Genomic DNA, 21,054 nt, shown 5'->3' with positions numbered 1-21,054 from the left:
TTGCTGTATTTGGCTTTGTTCAATTCGGTAAATCTGAAAACTGAAATCAGGTTGGTGCTGATTTCTTTCTTAAATCACAAAGACAGCACAGCTGTAATTTGTATCTTTATGTTCACTTTTAAATGCATATGCAGTTACATGCATTTCATACTGGTATTTCGTATGTTTGTGTTTCAAAAATTGAGTGCTTGCATCTGAAGTTCTTAAAGCTTTAAGGTATTTAGTGCTTCAATTTCTCATAATCTATATTTGAGATTTCTGCACTAAATAAGAGATATACATGTTACAGTAGGACCACAGAGCTTGTGAAGCCTTTGTGGTTAAGCTTCTGACAGGTGAGATCAGCCTCATACAGACTTGAGTTTCCATGTGTCACACACTCTGAGGTAACAATAAAAGCTCTCGGAGTGAGATTTTAAATATGAAACACCATATTAGGCTTTTTTTATTTCTACTTTTTTAGTGTGTCTCTTGAAAGTAGCTAAAGGCCGATTTAATAAGAAAGAAAAAGCATGTGTTTGATGTTATAAGGGTAAGTTTTCTGTAGTGTGTGAGTATTTAAAAAGAGTTGAAAGCTTGAGTAGTACTGCAGTAACTCATCATGTTTGCTACCTTGAAGTTTGTTGCTGAGACATAGGCTGCGAGTGTGTCTGGACAAACTCAGTATTTTCATCTGAGTAAAAAGATGCTTTGTGCAAGAGTAAGGTGTAATAAATGTGGACATCATACCCCCAGGAAACTAATGAGCAGTTTGTCTGTTACACTTTTTGATGGCATTTTTATCTATGACTGAAGAATGTTGTCAGTTACAAAGAAATCTGCATCAAAGAAGTCTTTAGTTGAATGAAATATAGATGTTACCTACATGTGCTTTCTCTTTAGGTCATGCTAACATTGATCTTGAGAGAATGAAGCTAATTTTAGAAGTGTGGGATATACAGTAGTTTCAGGAGCATTTGGTTGTGCAAATATAAAAAATATATACATTGCATCATAATTCTTCAGTGTTGTCTGCTTTATTATACTAATAGTCACTTTTTCATATCTGACAATATTCACAGTCTTTTGAGATGACAAAAGCTTTGGCAAGTTTAACACCGATACTAGGTTTTCGTTAATTTCAGATTTACAAAAGCTGTTGAGCAAATATAAAGAGGTGCAATTATTATTCTGCTTCTCTCATATTTACAGTGCAACAAATATATCTGTTACTTCTGGCTATAGAACATTCTTCAGTGTAGTCAAAATGCTAGAATTCAGAAAAAGAATTACTTGTTTACTCTATAATTGAGTCCCCTGACATTTTTTTCTCTTTTTATATCATTTCACTGTTCATATTACTGAGCGATCTTACACTTGCAGTTCGAAAACTTTTCCTGCGCACACTTCGAAGGTAATTGCGATAAAGGATTACACTGATGACTCTCGCCTGAAATTGTTTAGAAACAATGTAGTACAGTATAACGTCCAGGCACGTACTGAGATTCATGAGAAAGGTGGTAAAGGCTGCCCAGGGACTGTAAGTTGTATCTTTGTCTTGCAACATCAGGAAGGCGAAGCAAATGTGGAAGGGTACAAAGCAGATGAGTACTTGAGCAATCAGAGTAACTATAATTCTTATGGATCTCTCCTTGGCCTTAGGCTTCAGTTTGGAAACCTTGCCGCGGATAAAATTGTAAATAATGACTAAGTAACACCCCATCATGATAAACAAGGGAATCAAAAAGAAAAAAATCAAGCGAGAAAAGTTCAGTGTGTTTACTTCCTTTAAATGGATGATATCAAGCATTTTGATGCAGGTAGTGAAATTCGAGGCTTTGTCTGGATCAGATTGTAAAAACAGCAATGGGGACGTTGTTGCAAGGGTCATTACCCAGATTCCAGTGCAAGCCAGCACGGCTTTTTTTGTATTTTTTAGTTCTTTGACATGTTTGGGCTGGACAATAGCCATAAATCTGTCTACGCTTATAAAAGTGAGCAACCACAGAGCAATGGCTGGATAAAATATAGTGAAAGCACTGATAATCCGACAGAATGTATCTCCAAAAGGCCATGTCTCTTTTGCATGGTAGATTATCCGAAAAGGCAAGGAAAATATAAAAATTATGTCAAGTAATGCCACATTCATCATATAGACAGTTATAGTTGTTCTCTTCTTGGTAGTGCAGCTGAAAACCCATAGTGCAGTGGCATTCACCAACAATCCCACTGTGAATACGAAACTGTAAAAGACCAGTGATGCAATCCTGTATTCCTCAGGGTGGTGATTTCCAGGCATCATGTTTTAGTTGAATTTAGGAATAGTTATTGAACTCCATAAATACCCTAGAAGAAAAAGTATGAAAAGTTATTCTCAGTCAAATAAAAACTTTCTTTAAAAACAAACATGGCGATTGCTGTAAGATGGGGTTTAGTAATGAGATTGTATTGTTCAGCTGTGAAAATATTCTGGCTTTGTTGCTTTTTCTGACTACAAATACATTACTGTGCTCTGAAGGAAGTACCTGTACTGTCAGACTTGTAAGAAATCGTATTTATAAGCTAGCTTTAATGAAATATTTTTAATTCCTAAAGAGATTTCTTATATAAGGAATCAAAAAGTCAAGATTGAGCAGATACTTTGCGTGTGCTTCAGTAGCTGATTATTAGATTGAAACAGCTGTAATTGAGGTGAGAGAGCTGGTTTGTGAAGAAAAATATTTCTTAAAGTTGTGCCTGTTGAAAAATTAATGACTAAAACTAGTTATGAAAAGAAGTAAGTGAGCATGTCATGTATTGACATTTGGATATGCAAAGTCAAGTATTGACTTTGCATTTTATCTGTGTAGGAGCTACTTAGCTCCCAAAAGAATAGGTGCCTGCTGTTGCTCATAATAGACAGTAAAAAGCTAACTTAATAGCTATGTAGCTTCTAATAGAGTATTTAATCCCAGGGTGTCAGAACCAACCACCTGACATGTGAATGAGATGAATAGATTGACAGACTTCGTATTTAAAAAAGTAAAAACATGGAAAGCAGTGCCATCTCCGACCAGCGCCTGCGTGAACAGTATTTTTGGGGGGAAAAGTTGCTGGCTGGTGGCCCACTGCTCCAGAGCACAGTTGTGTTGCTTCTCTCAGCCTCTTGGTCATAGGAGTTGGACATCTGAAATGTCATTATGCAGACTTCAGGTGACAAGAGCTGTCAGAGATTATCCCCTGGTTTACTTAGGAGCCATTTGAGGATGTCAGACCTTACCTGGTGTTTGCATGGGTGCTTTGGTTAACCCACACCCCTCCGCTTTCCTGGCTCTTGTTGTGGTCACAGTTTCATGACTTCGCATGAGGGGGTTCCTCTTCTTTGTCCTTTTACCCAGCCCTGTGGCAGCTTTGTGAAGAGGAGGAGGAGGAAGGAGTTAGTTGTTTGTCTGATCTTCCCATTTACAGCAGACAGACAAGTAACGTCTTCAGTATCAGTTAGGCACCAAAACTGTTCTCAGGAGCAGAAGAACGCAAAGTCCCTGTGTGTTTTATCTCCAAAAGTGGAGAATGCATTAAAAAAAAAAAAAAAAAGCTTATTGTTCCTGCTTGTCTTTTTTATTCTTTCTCTGTAATGTTACTGGGTACTTTTTTCAGTGGTACGGGAATACGTAGTTGATTGAACCAGTGTTCATCTATATAGCATCCTGGTTCGACACTGGCAAATATCAGCTGCTTTTGAGAAGGGGATCCATGGAGTAACTAGCTTAAGTATGACTTATTAAATCTTTCTTCAGATTAGTTTCTGCCTTGAAATATGAAGGTTAGCCTTCTGATTTTCTTACAATACTCCAGTTTACAGGTATAAAAAAAAATTATGCATGCAAATATCTAGCCCTAAACTTTTCTCTCAAAGATTTCTTTTTTAGCTGTACAAAGCAAAAAGCTGTGTTTTCTGATCAGATGGGGTCATTAGAACATGTAACACAATTTACGTTTTGTATGGGAAAAGCCATGCGTGTAATACTGACAAAAAAGAGGTTTGAAAGGCATCTGTATGAATGCCTCTAAAATACCTCAATGTGTGAAGAACGGTAACAATAAAAAAATTAAAGAGTGATAGCAGACCTTATTGATAGGTAGATGACACAAGCTTGAAAGAAAACTTCTGTAGCACATGCTTGTAGCACAGCTGAAATACTGTGGCATAGTGTTCCACTTTCATTACTGTTACTAAAATCGTCCAAATACTGCTTAACACCCCACCACCACTACCCCTGCACATTTTAAGTGTTTTTTTTTCTCTCTCCTGCTAGTGGTTGTGTATGACGTAGTGCATGACCTATCTCAAGATCCTGACTGATTTAGCAGGTGAATTGGGTAGTAACCACAGAATCACACAGAATCACAGTATATATGTAGTGTACAGGAAAGGTAGAAGAATTCAGTTTTTATAGATGAATGTTAATAAACAGTATGGGTTTGGGTTTTGCTTTTTTCTCCTTTGGACTTGCAGTGACTGTAATCATTCCTGTCAGGTCCTGTTTCCAAAATAACCAGCAGGCTGATGTTGATGGGAGGAGGGGAAGTTGAATCTGGCGTGAGCTTCTATCAGGAAAACCCGTGGTTCCATGCCTTGTTTGCTGGTTATTTCAAGTTTGTGCCAGTTTTGAGATATAGCAAAGCATGGACTTAGTGTAACAAATAGGGGTTTTTTTTGTTTAGTTGTTGAAGACACTGTTCCCAAACTTTGTGGGTTTAAATGCAGGTTAGTGTTATAATTAGGTATTTCTCCTAAATTTAATTTTTAAAAATTCTAGAATCTAGGTAAGAAATAATGAGGATTTTTTTTTCAAGTGTGTAGTTACCTATCTGCATTTATACATGAATGCAGATGTTCTGTTTTTTCACCAGTATTTGTCTGCATGGAGTTCAGGTTGACATCTCCCAGGTCAGCCCAAGTACATCTTTGGGTGGATGGTTTTGCCCCAGTTGCCATTTTTTATAATGGGAACACACACTTAATGGTATTGATTAAAGTGCTTGCTGAAGAGCCCCTGGAGTCACTGGTTTCTGGATGTCTGTGTTAACTCTGAATGATTACTCTGATGTTGGTCCATATGTTTTCTCAACCTGTTTTAATTTTTTAATGATAGCTGAGGTCCTGAATGTCTAATGTGAATTGTGAAGTCCAACTAGGTGCTGAGTACAATACCAAAGACTTTCAGAACAAAACCAGAATTAAATCTTTTCCTCCAGATTCTTACTGTGAGGTAGGCAACAGTGACTCTATTTAAAGGATTGTGTGTGCATCTCTCTCCCCAGTCTCCTTTTTTTTTTTTTTTTTTTTTTTTCTGTCCTTTACGTTTTGCTCACATTTCCCTGAGGAGGACATGGCTTTCAGTGAAGCACAGAGAGACCAAGCAACAAGATCCCCTGGTTTTAATTTAATGAAAACAAACATTTTTCCTTTAGTGATAATGTACTTACCAATGCTTTTAGTTATTGCATATTTTTAAATTTATTGTTAAAATCCTAAACAACAGTATTTATGGTACTATGCTTTTAAAAATGCAGTCATTTTGCTTTAAATGTTATTTACAGAATGCTGCTGCTAATTTGAAAATGCATTAAAAATTAAATTTCTTTTCATTAGTTCTAGAATAAATGCCCATGTTCAGCTTCTGAAGAAAGAAGTCTATCTTGGCAACGTACATAAACATCCAAGTTACTTTGTTGGCATAGCATAATGGATTGTTACTCACCTTTTGTGCACTACAAAGTTTCTTCAGAGGTGCTCCTTTCATAGCCCCGAATCTGTAGAAGGTTTAGACTTCCTCTTCTCTGCTCAGCCTCACTTAGCTAAAATAGCTCCTCTTTGCAGGCAGGAAACAACGACGCAATCAAGCTAGTTCTGAGCTTTTATTGGTCATACTTGAAAGTGTCTTGCTAATATTTCACATACGTGTGGTGTCTATGAACTGGTATTTCTAGTACTTTTGGACAGGCAAGCTTTTATAATATTTCCAGTGCAGTTAAATTGGGCCGTTGTACTACGTATCTTTTTAAAATACTTTTTAAAATACGTTTTAAAATGTTTGTGGTATAATGAAAGTATATTTTTGGTTGATGTTTATATGCAAAGGTATCTGTGAGAGTATGCATCTTGATTATGCAAAAGTTTCTAATAAGCACAATGCAAATGTATTTTCTGTAGAGTTTAGTCTGTTTTTTGTGGAAATCCCCATTTTATTTATATTGCCTTGGATCATAGTCAGTCCGAAAGTGACAGAAACTTGCTACATTTGAAATGAGAAGTTTGATTCACTTGAATACACGGCTTCATTTATGCCTGTACTTGCAACATTTTACTAACACAACATCTATGTTTCTATATTTGTCTAAATTAATAGCATGCCTATTTAAGAGCTTCACAGAAAAATGCTGTATGAAGAGAGGTTTTAACCTTTATTAAAATGGAGTAAAATCTCTGAACTCTGTCACTGCAACAGACATCTTTGGTGGGATGATCGTATTCATGAAGGCTAATAGGTAAAGACTAATTTCCTCTGTTTTCTCTTTGTCAACTCAAAAAAAGACTCAACCTTTGAAAGAACCATTCAGAGAAGGAGATGATTCCAAATTCTCTGTAGAGCACTTGCTAGCTCCAGGTCTCTGCCCGTCAGTCTTTGGGATGTAGTGAAGCACACTGTGGAGAGTTTGCTACCTCTTGTGGCCTCCGTTTTTTCCCCCCAGATGAAGCAAAGAGAGATGTGTGTTGAGGAAGGGAACAATAATATTACAGTCTCCTCCTGGCGTGCAGTCAAGAATTTGCCAGGATGTGCACGTGGTACCAGAAGCAACAAAGTCCTGCAGTTCAGATGTAGCCAAAATCAGGTTTGTTTCTGGGGACATCTTTCTTTACTGACTGTAGAAATAATGTAGGTAGGGGATTCTTACTTAGCGCTAAAGATAACTTCTATGAAAAATACCCTCTCTGCTGGAGTCATGTAATTTGTCTCAGTTGAATGGGTTTGTGGTAGTGTGTAGGTTATTTGCATAGGTCAGTGATGGATGAAGTAATTGCAGGGAGGGATCTGGGTATGGTCTTCAGCGTGTAGATAAATAATATCTTCAAATATTTGGTCTTTCCTGTTTAGGCAAACTGATACCAAATTTAATTTTTGTGATCATTCTGAAGACATCTTTAATGCAATGAGCTGCAAATCCTACCCAGACCATCCTACAGAAATATAAATCCGTTAAAAAGTGCTTAATATTTTAGGATTAATGAGTATCTTAAAAGGACTAACCAGTGTTGAAAACTCTTCAGTGGCTTTATCATTAGCAAAACAGCTCTGGAGCATGCTGCAGCAGGATGAGTCACTCATACTCTTTTAGAGTTTGGTGAAAGCTCATTGAAATTCAGTGGCATATATATATTTTTAAAAGGTTTAAAAAAGAGTGCGTGGCTCCTGGAAGAGAACAACTAGGCTTTTGAACTTCCCTAGGCAAGAGTACTTTATTTTTAGCAAAATAATGTACAGAAGTCCATAGATCCCTTCTGACCTGAGTTGCACTATGGATGTACTGAAACAAGCAAGTGGATAGGCAGTGCCCCCCTTAGCTAAAGAGGGAGTACAAAAGTAGTTTTGGATTTGAATGGAAACTAGGCGGATGTTAGGGCTGGGATTGGAAAAGCTGTATGCAGTGAACTGCCTCTTGGCTTCCTGTCTTCTTGTGGGAGGGTGACGTTTTATGGCTGTCATTTTGTCAGAAGAGGGTGGCTGACGTCTTGACCCTGCAGGGGAGGTCGTGCCTTCTGGGGACAGCTGGAATCAAGTCACACTTAGCAGTTTACTCAGGTGGGTAACAGCAGCCCCATTGAGTTTATGGGCACATTAGTCATCCAGCTGGCTTGCCATAGCATATACATGTCAGTCTGCGTTCTGCTTTCACTCAGGCTTTTCACAGTCTGCCTGGTGAAGAGGCAGCCAAACCGCTCTGCTGCTGACAGGCTGGAAGGCCTTCCCCCCGAGCCTGGAGGGGCAGCGCTGGCAGCCGTGTGCTGGAGAGAGGTGTTTGCACTGCCAGCAGGCATGTGCTCATTCTCCTCTAGGTGCTCAGGCTGGCTGCAGCTGCAGGGTGAGAAACATTTGGGCCTGAACCACCCCAGTGAAAAGTTGCACTAACTGTGGTTTGTGAGAGGCAGCGGGCCGCTCTGCTGTGCCGCATTCCCCTGGGTGCTTCGGTTTCTGTTGTAGGAAGCACCTGACTCTATTTTTGTTTTCTTCTCCTTCTGTACCGTTTTATCAGCTAGAGATGAGTGTCTTGCACTGGTTTCCCTCAGATGGGTGAGTACTTCCACCGCTCCAGCTTTTACTGAAATAAATGCTCAGTTCCCTCCAGGGTCGTTTTTTGCTGTTCTGAAATTTGGGGAGCAAAGAAGATAGGTTAAGTTGCGTTATGTTGTGTTAAAGCCGTTTTTGAGTGGTTAAAAGCTAAGCCAATGTACTTTTGTGTCTGAGGGTAAGGCAGAGCGCACGTGTGGTCTATTCTGGTCCCTTTGGTGACTGGCGGTAAGCCTTTGAAGAGATGAGCTTGATCACTTGCAACAATGTGAAAGTGCAGAACTGAAGGGATCATCTTCATGCTGTTGCTTTTGTAGCAGAAATGGACTGCTGGGCCTTTCTCTTTCAGTGGTTTAGTCACGGTACAGAAAAGTATGTTTTGCCTGTCCACTTACTGTATAATGTAAGCTTTGTCCAGCTGATACAGGGAAGTTCTGCACACAGAGGGGCAGAAGCCTCACCCTTCACTTCAGTTTGGTAAGGAGTAAGCTTGAGCTTGTGTTCTCCTCCTCCTTCCAAATTTTCCTTCATTTGGACCTATTGAAAAGAAAGAACTGAAGCTTCTTGCACAGTCCAGTGCACCAGTGGTGCAGGAAGCAACTCTCCCATGTGTGGGTTTGTTAACTTACCGGCTTGCTGCTGTGCGTGAGTTCACATGCAGTTTGGGTTACTGTTCTCAACCTTGATGAAATGGTGCTTCATTTTTTATTCCCATATTGTGTTGTACCACGGAGAAGGTTGAAGAATAGACTATGGGTTAAAAGTTGTCATGGCACTGAATGCATAAACTTACTGCAATTGTTTCCAGTTTTGCCATATGTGTGTTACTCGGAGGCTATGTCATGGCATAGCTGTCTCTCCTCTCCCACCCAACCTATGAGTATAAATGCTGTGTGCAGCAGAGCTGAAGGAATGGGAAACAGAGCAGCTTAAGAGGACTGCAGCCTAGTTAGCTGTACCTGACATGTCCTAATTACTGTCACATTTTGCTTTATCTTTTGTGTTTTGCTAGAATTGATTGTATGGTTTGAGGAAAAGAATTCCTGATTTTTTTCCTTTTAAAAAAAAATCAGTAATTAATTTGACATTCCATGTTTCTCCAGGGATTAGGACTTTTTTTCCCTCTTTCTCCAGTACAGCCAGGACACACCCTGTGTCACATGATACCCTGAAAATATACAGTGCATATGACCTGCAGTTCATTTGTTCAGCAGCAGCAGCCTGTGAAAGAAGCAATACTTCAAAAATTAATTGAAATTAAAATTGCAGCTCTAAGATGTCTGAGAGTGGGGTAGTGGACTAGAGACAGCGGTTTGTTACATGGCAGCAATCTCAGAATATATGTAGTCTAATATTAGTTAGCTCATGGGAAATACCAACACAGCTCCATGCTTGTCGATGAACCCCCATTGCCTTTGGCAGATTTCTTAAAATGTCGTGGCTGTGCTCTGCTTTCCTCCTGTGTTCTGTTGTGTTGGGAAGCAGCTTTTTTTTTTTTTCCCAAAAGTACAGATTTCTCATGATAAATATTTCATAGTTATTTAAAACCTGCATGAATACTCAGCTTTTTTCTTTTCTTTTTTAAATCTGTATGCACTGTCAGGAGCTATGCAATGAATTAGTTGTACCAGTTTGGAAGTGTCTGGGAGAGCTTTTTCAAATACTCTTTCCTAACTAGTATGTGGTATCTGATACTTGTACTATTAAACTGCTCTTAAAAGTTTCAGGTGCGTAGGAGTACTGTTCTGAAACTTGATATGACTCCCAGGGGTAGAGCTAATGTTTCAAGAAAAATGTCTTTATTGGGAGGTGCTTATACTTGGATTCTTTTGATGATGAAGTCTAGCGCAGAAGGTAGGGAAAATCATTTTGACTCCTCCTGAGTTCAGGACAACCTCTGCTCAGTTACTGGCCTGAGTATATGTAATCGGAAATTAAATAATTAAAAATTGCTACATAAGCTTTAGCATGCCAGCGAAGTGTTTAAACAAAAGTACTTGAAGAGAGAGTGGGCTGTGCAAGTATTTGAAATCAAATAAGCTCTGTCCTTTGAATTCAAGGGCACCTTGCTGTGCATTGCATTCCTGTGCATGGTGCCCAGCCCTGGCAGGTAGCTTGCTTTGATGAAGTGACATTTTTCTGATGTTGTTCTGCCCATGCCACCTGTCTCTGGCACAGATTAACAAACACAATAATGTGTTGAGGTCATGAAGCTTGGTGGGCTGTGGTGGAGTTGAGCTAACACAAGAGGGAGCCTTTAAGATGGTAAAGGGACTGGCATAATCCAGACCGGGACAAAGCAGCTCAATTCCTGCCACATAGCAGTAAATCTGGTCAGTTAGGATCTGTGCAGGGCAGGGTTGCTTGGCATGTAAGCTCAGTGCTGTCCTTGGAGGGAAGTGGAGGAGAAGTTGAGTGTGGGATGAGGCCACCTGGTGCTGTGAGCTGGCAAAGGAAGACAGCAGAGCTGGCTGCAAGCAGATGATTTCAGAGAAGTCACTGCCTTTGCACCTGACACACAGATGTGGCATTCTGTCATATCCCTTTGTGCTCTCTCTGCTATGTGAAAAATTCCAAAGGAGGCATACTGCCCACCTGCACCATGAAGGCTCATTATCAGTGTGTCATTCTTTTCTGCTCTTTGAAATGCACTTATCCTTTAGACTTGGAAAGGCAAGAAATAAATGACTTTAACACCTTTTTCATCATATCCCAGATAGGTACAGTGCTGGGTCCTGTCACAGGACTCTATGCTTTCTGAGAAAGTATTGAACTACATGTGTGTGTATATATATATATATATATATATTTTTTTTTTTTTACGTGCACACACTTTAAAGGGAAGGAGCTAAAGCTCCTGAACTTTGTCTTGACAAGAAGCCTAGCAGAATAAGGCAGGATATAGTTTTGAATTTCAATAATTTAAGTGGCAAGTTTCCTTGTCTAGGCACTGTTTTGGTAAAGATGGCTTTAAGAGAGGATGAGCCAATGAAGCTGAACTGGGACTTGTATAGCAAGCATTCTCTGACACTTTCATCCTTTGCCTCCAAAGCATGCTGGCTGTCAGTGCATTTTTATTTTTGTCCTAGAACATCTGGGACATTGCTTTTGTTTGCTTGTAACTGAGCTCTGTTCTACATGGTGATGTTGGCCACCAAATTCATAGCACTTACCTGAACTGCAGAAATGGGAAGGGGTGCACAACTTGTTTTGAATAAGGTGCGGTGGAAGAAGGAAGGGCTGTAAAGGTGGAGGGTTGTGGGACATCTCTGTATTCCTCCTTCTTTCTAATTTGACAGCATATGGAGGTAACCATAAGAAATGTACCAACAGCCCATGGGTAACTGTGCTCATCACTGTCTGATGTAGTTTATTTCCAAGATGATGGGTATAAACTGTCACAGTTATTGGGTGGGTGTAGCTGGATCTGGCTTCCCTTTACTGCCAAACAGTTCCTGGCCTGATGCTTATTCTGCCTGGTGCTAAGGTCTCTGACATTTGAAAAGGGGACTTAGCCTCCTGTAAGAAACAGAAACAGATTTTGACCTCTACTGTGGTGAAGGTTAATTACTGCATCAATGCTGCCATCTACAGATCTTTAGCTAGCATAGCAACAGATCTTTGGAACAGCAGAAAACAGGTATAACAAGGTCATCCTTTATCCACCTGCGCTACTTAGTCAGTTGTGCAGGAAAAGTGATTATGAAGCGTGGAAACCACTTTGACTCCCCCATGGAAGGGAGGTACCACATGGCACGGAAGCTTTGATCATTCCTGTAGCTGTAGAACTGCAAATTCTGTTGTTGCTCAAAGAGTTACATTTCATACAGGTTGCATTTCTTTTGTGAACAATAGATGCAGTTCTGAGAATGGGTTGTAAGCGAAGACTTCCTTACTGTGTATAGTCTCAATTTACCCTGAAAAAGTGAAGAATTACAAGACACCTGGTGGGGGAAGGAGAAGAAGAACTGGAGGCAACATTTGCCATTCTGGCTTCATTATATATCACAAGGGTAAAAACTAAAATAAACAATTAAGCAACCCTGTGTTTTTAAAGCCACCCACCTCCCAATTTTGTTGTGTTTTATTTGTCTGATATGTCTCTATCAAGATAAGACACAATAGCAACAACTTTCTTACCAAAACATTTCATTTCTCTGAAGGAGTGGGTGTTTGTGTTCGAAAAGCTTTATGATTAAATTATTTCATGAAAATAAACAATCCCTTCTTTTCTATGTGGGAATAGGGGGCCTCCTTTTTAGCTTAATCATTGACCCTTGAGGGTTATTTTCAGTCTACGTGGGGATGGTCGACTCTAAGAAAATCAGCTTTTCTTTCTGTCTTTACTGGCAGCTTACGTTTTTTTCTCCTCTTCTCTTCCTCTTTCAGGAAGTAGGAACACCTTGTTTGTTCCTCATGTTCAACCATAGTAAAGGAAGACAGGGATGTGGAAGTCCCTTTGGAATTTAAAAGGAAATCCTGCATCTAATTGTAGACGTCTGTGCCAAACAGTTCTGTACAAGTGATAATTTTGGCTATTGTTTGCAAATTGGCTTACTGTTGGTGGTGCCCCCTGTTACTAGATCTAAAGAAAAACGATCTCGAAGTAGTCATTATGACCTAGAAACATCAGTTGTCTCCTATCCATAGAAGTTCTGCTATGAGCATGGATTGCTAGAACATTTTTGTTTTAAGGATCTGGTATCCTTTCATATAAGGGATGACCTGTCCCCCTCCATCACAGAATTAACTGCCTCCATTCCAATGATGGTCTATGTATCTCTCTTCCCTCTCCTCATCTTTGTAGGGCAGAAAATTATTCAATTGGGGTGGAGGAAAAAGGAAGAAAAATGGATGAATCTTCAAAGCAGTTGGAGATGTTATTAGTAGATGGAGATGTATTAGGTGATACTGTGTCTGTCATGTCTTTTTGCAAAATAAAGAGTGTATGATTGCTCTCTTAGGGCAAAGATAAGGAGGGTAATTGAGTACCTTCACAAAGGAGGTCTTGCAGTGACCGGTGCTTTAAAGAAGCTCCTCTTGATTTACCAAAGTAATGGCCAAAATTTGATTCAGTAAGTTCAGTGGTTTTTCTGAGGAGGCACTGTTGTATGATTGAGGCTTTAAAAAACAAATACATGTGAGACAGAAGGCCGTGTGTATAGTTAGTAAAAAAACTGGCGTGGTTACTTCACTAAAGAATTGAGAAATTAGAATGTCTCTTTTTCAGAGCTAAAGGACTTTGCAAACTGTCTGTATAGATAACAAGACTTTTTGGTATGACTTTCTTTTAAAATTTCCTCTTTGCTTTAATTTTATGCTTACCGAATACTCCCCTATTGTCTAGTCATCACTTTGCTTCAGACACCTTGGTCTGTAGTTGTGAAAAAGAGTTACATGGTGGACTTAATGGGGAAGTATTTTTTGCAAAGAAATCACTTTTCTGCTACATTTTTTTCTATTTTGTTTCTGTTTTGTCATGAGCAAGCTAAACTATTTCCTGCAAGCAATTTGGGCCTTCAGATACTTCTAGAGCTCTCTTTGGAAAAAGAAGAAATGAGCTACAGCCACAAATCAAACAAGGTGTGAATGGTGTCTTGACAAAAAAAAAAAAAAAACAAAAAAAACCCCAAGCCCAAAAAAACCCCAAAACAAAACCCAAACCAAAATTGTGGGAAGTGTTTTAATTTTCAAGTATTGGGAAGTAAGCTAAACTATGTGAATAAGATGAACATTAAAACCTCTCTTTACTACTCCTTTGCCTTTGAAGACGTGTTATGATGTCGGTTACAATGTACTGATTATGATGTGGTAAGTTATGAGAACAGATTTGATTTTTTAAAAAAATTTTTTTACCAAGCATTCAGAAGTAGTTTAAAAAATGGCTCAGCCAAAAAATAATGAATAATATTTACTGTAGAAGAGGACTGAAGGGTAGCCTTACTAGACTGTTCTACAGAATTGTGCAGCAGATATATGAGTCACATTTTGGTAGTTAGTTCCAACTTACTGTCACTGCCATGAAAATACTAAGTAAGTCATAATAAAGAAGGTAAAAATAGCTTACGTGCTTTACAACATAGGTCGTCATAAATTGCCACCCTTTGGCTCTGCTCTGCCCAAGCTTTATGCTAAATACAGATCCTGATAAAAGATGATCATTTAGTGCTTAAATCAGTGGGGAGCTAGGAGTGAAGACCCTCTTCAGCCCATCATGTAATGAGATGTGCCCTTGGGTTGCTTAGGTGTGGACTGCGTGATGTGCTCCGTATATGGGATCAGGAAGGTGGAGAGAAGAGGGATTCTGTGCTGGAACGTGGGAACTCAGTAGCATGGTGAAGGATTGGATGTCAGAAGCTGATAGAAAAGGCTGACGCTCTCGTTCACCTGTGGCACCCATCTCTTCCCTCCCCAGCGCAGTTGTCACATAGTCAAACTTGTCCATGCAAATGGTTCTGGGAGGCTGATGCTACCCTGTGCCTCCCTCTGCAGTTCCTTTACACCAGAAACATGACATAGGTGAAGTTATGGGAGCCATAAGTTCAGGCAGAGCTTGCACACTTTAAAAAGAAAATATTTCTCACATGAAGTAAGAATAGCTACCAAACTAATCACGTTCAAAAGCAAATGAAATCATAACTCTCTGAATCCAGGTGCGTAACATACCAGGGTCCTGGATCACTACTGATCAAATGTATTTTCTCTAAGGCAAGAAGTTTGCAGAATGAAAATGTATATATTAGATATAGAGTTAAAAGCCAATCCCCATTACAAGTTGGACTCTTCCCAGTATGAGGTTCCACTCAAGGTTATATGTGTCTCAAGGGCCTCTTGAAGTAAGTGCCTATCTTAAATGAAGTTGCCCCCTCTTCTTGGTTCAGTAGAGTGGCTCAAGGACGGCAGCTTACCAGAGTAAGTGTCAAGATCCTTAACAACTGCTAGACAGCTCTCTGCTCTTTAGATTCATAAAGATTGAGCTGACCCTCATAGAAACATGAGTTTGCTTCCAGGCTATACCTGTCTGGGCTTGGAGAGCACTTTACGTAGGCTGGGATGTATGCCCTGATGTCCCTCTGGACTTGTGTAGCTTCAGTGAGCCACTTGGCAGTACGTCCGTACATGCCCATTGCTCGCCTTGCACATAGGCATAGTGTGAGAGAGTGTATGGTGATGATAAGACATGCACCCATAGGACTGTATCCTTTTGCTTTAACCATTATCAGATACGTAGTCATAGATTTGTATTACCTAAGCCAGGAACCTTCTCTGATATATTTGGAAGGACAGAGACCTTGAGTTTCCCTGTCTGTGTACCAGACATGCAAACGCTTTGGACTAGGTGGACTAGGTGATCCTTTTGTCCATCAAAGTTCAACTTATCCAAACAGTGATAGATGACGGTACCATGGTGTATTATGCAGGCATAGAATCATAGAATCATTAAGGTTGGAAAACACCTCCAAGATCATGAAGTCCAACCATCAACCCAACGCCACCATGCCTACTAAACCATGTCCTGAAGTTCCATGTCTATACGTTTTTTGAACATCTCAAGGGTTGCTGACTCCACCACCTCTCTGAGCAGCCTGTTTCAGTGTTTGACCACTTTCAGTAAAGAAATTTTTCCTAATATCCGGTCTAAACCTCCCATGGCACAACTTGAGGCCATTTCCTCTCATCCTATCACTTGTTACAGGGGAAGAGACTAACAGCCACCTCACTACAGCCTCCTTTCAGGTAGCTGTAGAGGGCGATAAGGTCTCCCCTCAGCCTCCTCTTCTCCAGGATGAACAACCCCAGTTCCCTCAGCTGCTCCTCATAAGACTTGTGCTCCAGACCCCTTGCCAGCTTCATTGCCCTTCTCTGGACTCACTCCAGCACCTCAGTGTCCTTCTTGAACTGAGGGCCCTAAAACTGAACACACATCACACTCTTTTTTGCTTAAGGATGCTGATCAGTTGGTAGAGCTTACATTACTTATTGGCAAGCTGTTGAGTGGGATTTTGAGTTCTTAAGTCAGGTGTGTCACAAGCAGGAAATCTGAGATGATTTCTCAGAGCTATTTTTAAAAATGTTTTCCTCTGTTCTGGAGCCTGTCAGCCATGAGGCCACCTTTTCCAATTTTCTGACGATACAGAGAGATTGGGCAGGATGCAGATGAGTTAGTTGTGATGGCACCACTCCGTCTGAGAGGCAGCTTTCATTCAAGACTGTCTCAGCTAACAATGCGGTCACCTCACATCTGCTGCTTTGCTTTTTGTCATTGCTTTTCCGGCCTGGGGATAGCTTTTAGGATTGGTAAAGCACGTCCACTAAACCCTGGTAAGAAACAGTCAGTCAGGAAGAAGGACTCATTCTCTTGCGGTTCTTAAATGGACTGATTTTCCCTAACTCCTTTCTGTGTTTCAAAACTTTTGTTCATTTTTTTTTTACATTTTTACTTATGTGTCTTGTACACTTAAGAAAATAAAATCAGTTCCATAAAGGGATACTCAGCAGTAATCTCTGTGCTTTTCTCTGGAGAGCTTTTCTGTCACTTGTCACCATGAGTTTTATCAAGGGCTTGATGAGAGATGTGGGTTGGTTTGCTTGTGTTGCCTTCGCTTAATGATCCTTTTCTGTAATAGGACATTAATTTGGTGCTGTCTTTCCTCACACTACAGCTCTTTGAGTCTGTGGTCACCAGCTCTTTTCATCTTTTGATGAAAATCGTGTTTTGGTAGCTATGTGCTCTGCCAGAAGTGTGAAAGAAGATTCAAGACCACGTGGCTGAAGCAGTATAACATCCTGTGCTTTCTCTCTTCTCTTTTTAAGATTCTCCTCAGAATTCACCCCAGATTCCTACATCACTTAGCAGAAAATCAGCCTGCTGGTGTTTCATCTAAACCCTCATATTTCTGGAACTGGGGCATCTCCGTGCCTCCTGGATGTCAAGCACAATCCCCTTTTTTTTATATTTGTAAAGGTGATTCAGGAGGGTTTCTTGCTTCTTCAGTGCAACAACTCTACAGGCTGTCATAGTGAACAGCAGACTGTGAGACGACAAGGGAGCTAAGCGGAAACACCAGGCATAAGCCCCAGAGTTCACAGTGGAATCATTAAGGAATGTTTCCACTCCAGAAATAAAAATTGGAGTTTTATTTACACCTTAGTGAAAGTGGTGCTTTGGCTACAGGCCTGAGACAGCTTTTGCAGTAGCTGTTGTGCAATCTGATCTCTCTTACCCTGAGCACTTCATTCCTCCTTCAAGTAGATTCTTTGGGCTGCAGTTAAGAGAGGTGAGTGTTTGCAATAATCCCAGTATTTTGAATATATATGAATAATATATGGATTTGTATATTCATACAGATATTTATTCAAAGGAAAAGAAGGACTACTTGCTTGTAACTGGAGATTGGGGTGTGTTATCTGTATGCATACCTCCGTCTTCTCATCTACTTCTGAACCCCTTCGTTGTGTTGGAAGTGTAAGATGAGCAAATAGGAAAAATGGGGTGTGCTTCACTGCTTCCACACTTTGTTCAATCAGCAAGGGGAGTAGGCAGTCAGGAGTCCGCCTTACTGGTATTCTGAAGCTGAAAGTCTTTGACCTTAAGTGCTTAAGTTAGCACTTCCAGACTATGAATCATTTATCTCATCCCCCCAAAATCTTGGATCAAATATGTGTACCAGTAAACTAAATTAAAGTAATTTCTGCTTAATATAGTTGAGGTTGTGAAAAGAGATTAAAGAGTAAGGGGACAGAATCAGAAAATGTGACCTAGTGTATTTAGACTCTTAAGGGAGCTATGAAGATCTTAACACGTGGGGCAGAAGAGACAGAATAACGGTAGACAAAAAATACTCTTAACAAACACAAAGCAACACTTGATCAGTGTAAGGGAGCTTGAGGCACCCGTACCCTGAACTGAGGGCTCTGACTTGTGTTCAACTGATGGAAAGAGCTGTGCTAGTTCAAAACATAGACACAGCTTCCCCAGCTGTATTCTCCACCCCCCTACCAGAGCCTCGTAAAGGAGGCAGCAAGAACAAATGTGTGCCTTTGCTTCACCTGCTGAAGGTGCAGTTTTATAGCAGGGATGAGCCAGTCGAAGTGTAGGCTGCTGCTTACGGAGCAAGTACTTTCCTATCTGCCACTTGCAGTGCAAGTCATCTGACTTCCTACAGGCTGTGGTTGCAGCTAATGTTTAAAAAAGATAATGTTTAAAAATAAAATGTGTATACATATATATTTTTGCAGGGATCATTTCCCACTGGCATAAGTTTCTAAACCTGCTCACTTCCAGGTGGGTGAATGCCAGGGCCGGAGCAAGGAAAGCAATGGGAACGCGTAGCTGGAAGGCACAACAGGGACTTTCTCCTTCTGTTACTCTCCACCACAAGATTCACAGTTGATTGCTTCAGCCCATGTTCGGGTGCTTGAGGTTAAGTCATGCATTGCTTTAGAGTCAGTAACCTCTGCCAGAGGGGGGGAAGGTGGGGCAGAAGACTTGAACTGGGTTCTGCACAGTTTATCACACCAAGCCCTGATTTCAATACCTGTAAGAAGAGACTAAAAAGTCATTATCAGCCAAAAGCCCTGCCCTGTACAAAGCTGTGCCATCTGAGATATCAGACTGTAATAACAAATGGATATTCAGCTGTTTCTGAACTGGTGTCAGGATTTGCTGAGGATTTTGAGGGTGTGTTTGAAATGGGGCAATGCTCCATTTTCACAATAACTAAGGATGCTTACCTCTGCATTGCAGCTCGGGTGTGAAGTTTATCTGCTGTCACACCTCTCAGGTAGGCACACATGAGCACACACGAAATACACAGTTGTGTAGTGTTATTTAAGAGGAAGAAAGCAGTGGGAGGTAATTTGACAAAAAGCGTTACCAGTGGTTGAGTGTACCTGGAAACACGGTGGTACGCCTTTGAAAGGGCTTCCCTGAGATGAGCTGCCCCTTTCAATTTCAGAACGTGCTACATGGCATTTGTAATTGCAGGCTGTCACCACTTTCACGCTTACCTTTTTTAATTGCTTTTATTAAGTGGAAAGTACCGAGCATGTCATTATTAGAGATCTGGGAACTAAGTGTAATTATTCAGATTGGAAATGTGCTTTTGTTTAAGGGGAGAGAAGCTGGCCTGCCCTGCAGCAGGATTAATCTCTGCAGTCAGTATGCTGCAAGCAGCTTATGGTAAACATTACGTGTGTCTGCCAGCGTCTCTGCAGTCAGTATGCTGCAAGCAGCTTATGGAGGTAAACATTACGTGTGTCTGCCAGCATGGCTAAATATTGCCAGCTGTCTTAACCCTTTTTAAAGATAAATGAGCTGTAATTGGATTTCTGTACTGGATAATTTTGAACAAGGGCTATTAGAAGCAGCAATAATTGTTACGAAGAAATTGCACAATAGATGTATTATTATGAGACGTTGCATCTCTCAGAGTGATTTAGTATTTGTCTATCAGAATCAGGGCAGCAGATAAGAGAGAAACATGCTTTGTGGCAATTCCCATTATTCTTATTACATGTGAAGGAACAGAAATGGTAATAAAGTTTGGGTTGACTTAGTGGCATGGGGAGGTGATGCTACAGAGAGTTACTTTGTACCAACGTTGTGAACTTTTAAAAATGAAATTGAAAGAAGAGGAAAGATAAATTGATTACTATCTTTTATATTTCGACAAAACTGTTTAAAATAAAACCAAACACTATTTTTATCTGCAATAATATACTTTAAAAAAATAATTAAAATTTCAATCAGAAATTGTTTCTCTCTACAGCCAGTTTCTCTAGGAGGGACGTAGATATTAAGAGTGGAAAACTTGTTCATTCAGTAGAATTTTAACCATTCTGTTGGTAATCTTTTTTTCATGCCTGTTGCAAAATACTAAAAAGTTACAACTGAGGCCAAATGGGGAGAGCAAATTATGATGTTGCCCACAGTATCTCATTTGCTTGGTGTTGTTACCAAGGGCCATCAAGTGTTTTTTGGGAAGCACAGATAAAAGTACTCAAATAGTAAAATCTAATTTTTCAAATTAAGGGATATTTTTATTTCACCGGTTTGTTTTGAACAAATAAAACACAAGTTTCTTTAGCTTCTGAGGTATTTGTGATTTTGTTGACACTAGTATTCAAGCTCTTATGTATGAAGCGCAGAAATCACTAAAAATGTGTAGTCATTTTTCATGTAATTTGTCAAGTTCATGTAGTCTTAATTGGTTGTTATGGTTTTGAGTCGTCCTAAACACCCTAAAACGTGGGAGCTTTTTCAAATTCATATTTTAATTCCTTGTTTTCTTACAACCACTGCTTGATTACAGTTTTTCTCAGAGGGAGCACTGCTTGATTCTCTCTCACAGATTTTAGGATAGTTCACTGTTATGATCTCCAGTGCTAGTAAGTTGCTTGCATTTTTTTTCTTTATCATTCTCCACAAAGCCTTATCATTAGTTTGTCCACTTTCCTTCTGCTCATAACAAAATTTCATTAATTTAAGTTTTTTAACTTAGTCATTTTGATCTTTTTGATTTGAAAGAATACTTTTTGGAGAAAAAGAATTATGACTCATCTTTTATCCTGCTGGTCCTAGCAGTTGGAAAAGAGATAAATAAAACACTAAGCGTTTTGCACCAAGGAGAGGACAGTTCTTTCTGGATCCCAGTAAGAAAGGCACAACACGTGCAAGGCAGATAACTAGTCATTAATAGCCCAGAAAAGCCAACAGCAAGTTATGAAACCTTAGGCCTCTTCC

General features: G+C 39.9%; 2 protein-coding genes across 2 annotated transcripts in view; one reads left to right on the top strand and one right to left on the bottom strand.

The window, feature by feature from the left end:
* The window catches only part of UBAC2 (UBA domain containing 2), a 102,239-nt gene that overhangs the window by 14,549 nt on the left and 66,636 nt on the right, over positions 1-21,054 (top strand). The window lies entirely within an intron of this gene.
* Positions 1,316-5,775, bottom strand: GPR18 (G protein-coupled receptor 18). Its single transcript, XM_035898117.1, has 3 exons — positions 5,724-5,775; positions 3,239-3,367; positions 1,316-2,325 (listed from the first exon to the last, which is right to left on the bottom strand). The coding sequence occupies exon 3, from the start codon at positions 2,279-2,281 to the stop codon at positions 1,316-1,318; it is 966 nt and encodes a 321-aa protein (XP_035754010.1). The 5' UTR covers positions 2,282-2,325; positions 3,239-3,367; positions 5,724-5,775.

This window comes from Egretta garzetta, unplaced genomic scaffold (assembly GCF_000687185.1).
Source record: "Egretta garzetta isolate BGI_Z169 unplaced genomic scaffold, ASM68718v1 scaffold257, whole genome shotgun sequence".
Classification (NCBI taxonomy): Eukaryota; Metazoa; Chordata; class Aves; order Pelecaniformes; family Ardeidae; genus Egretta; species Egretta garzetta.
The sequence above is the reverse complement of the archived record's forward strand: the minus strand, read 5'-3'. Positions and strand labels throughout refer to the sequence as shown.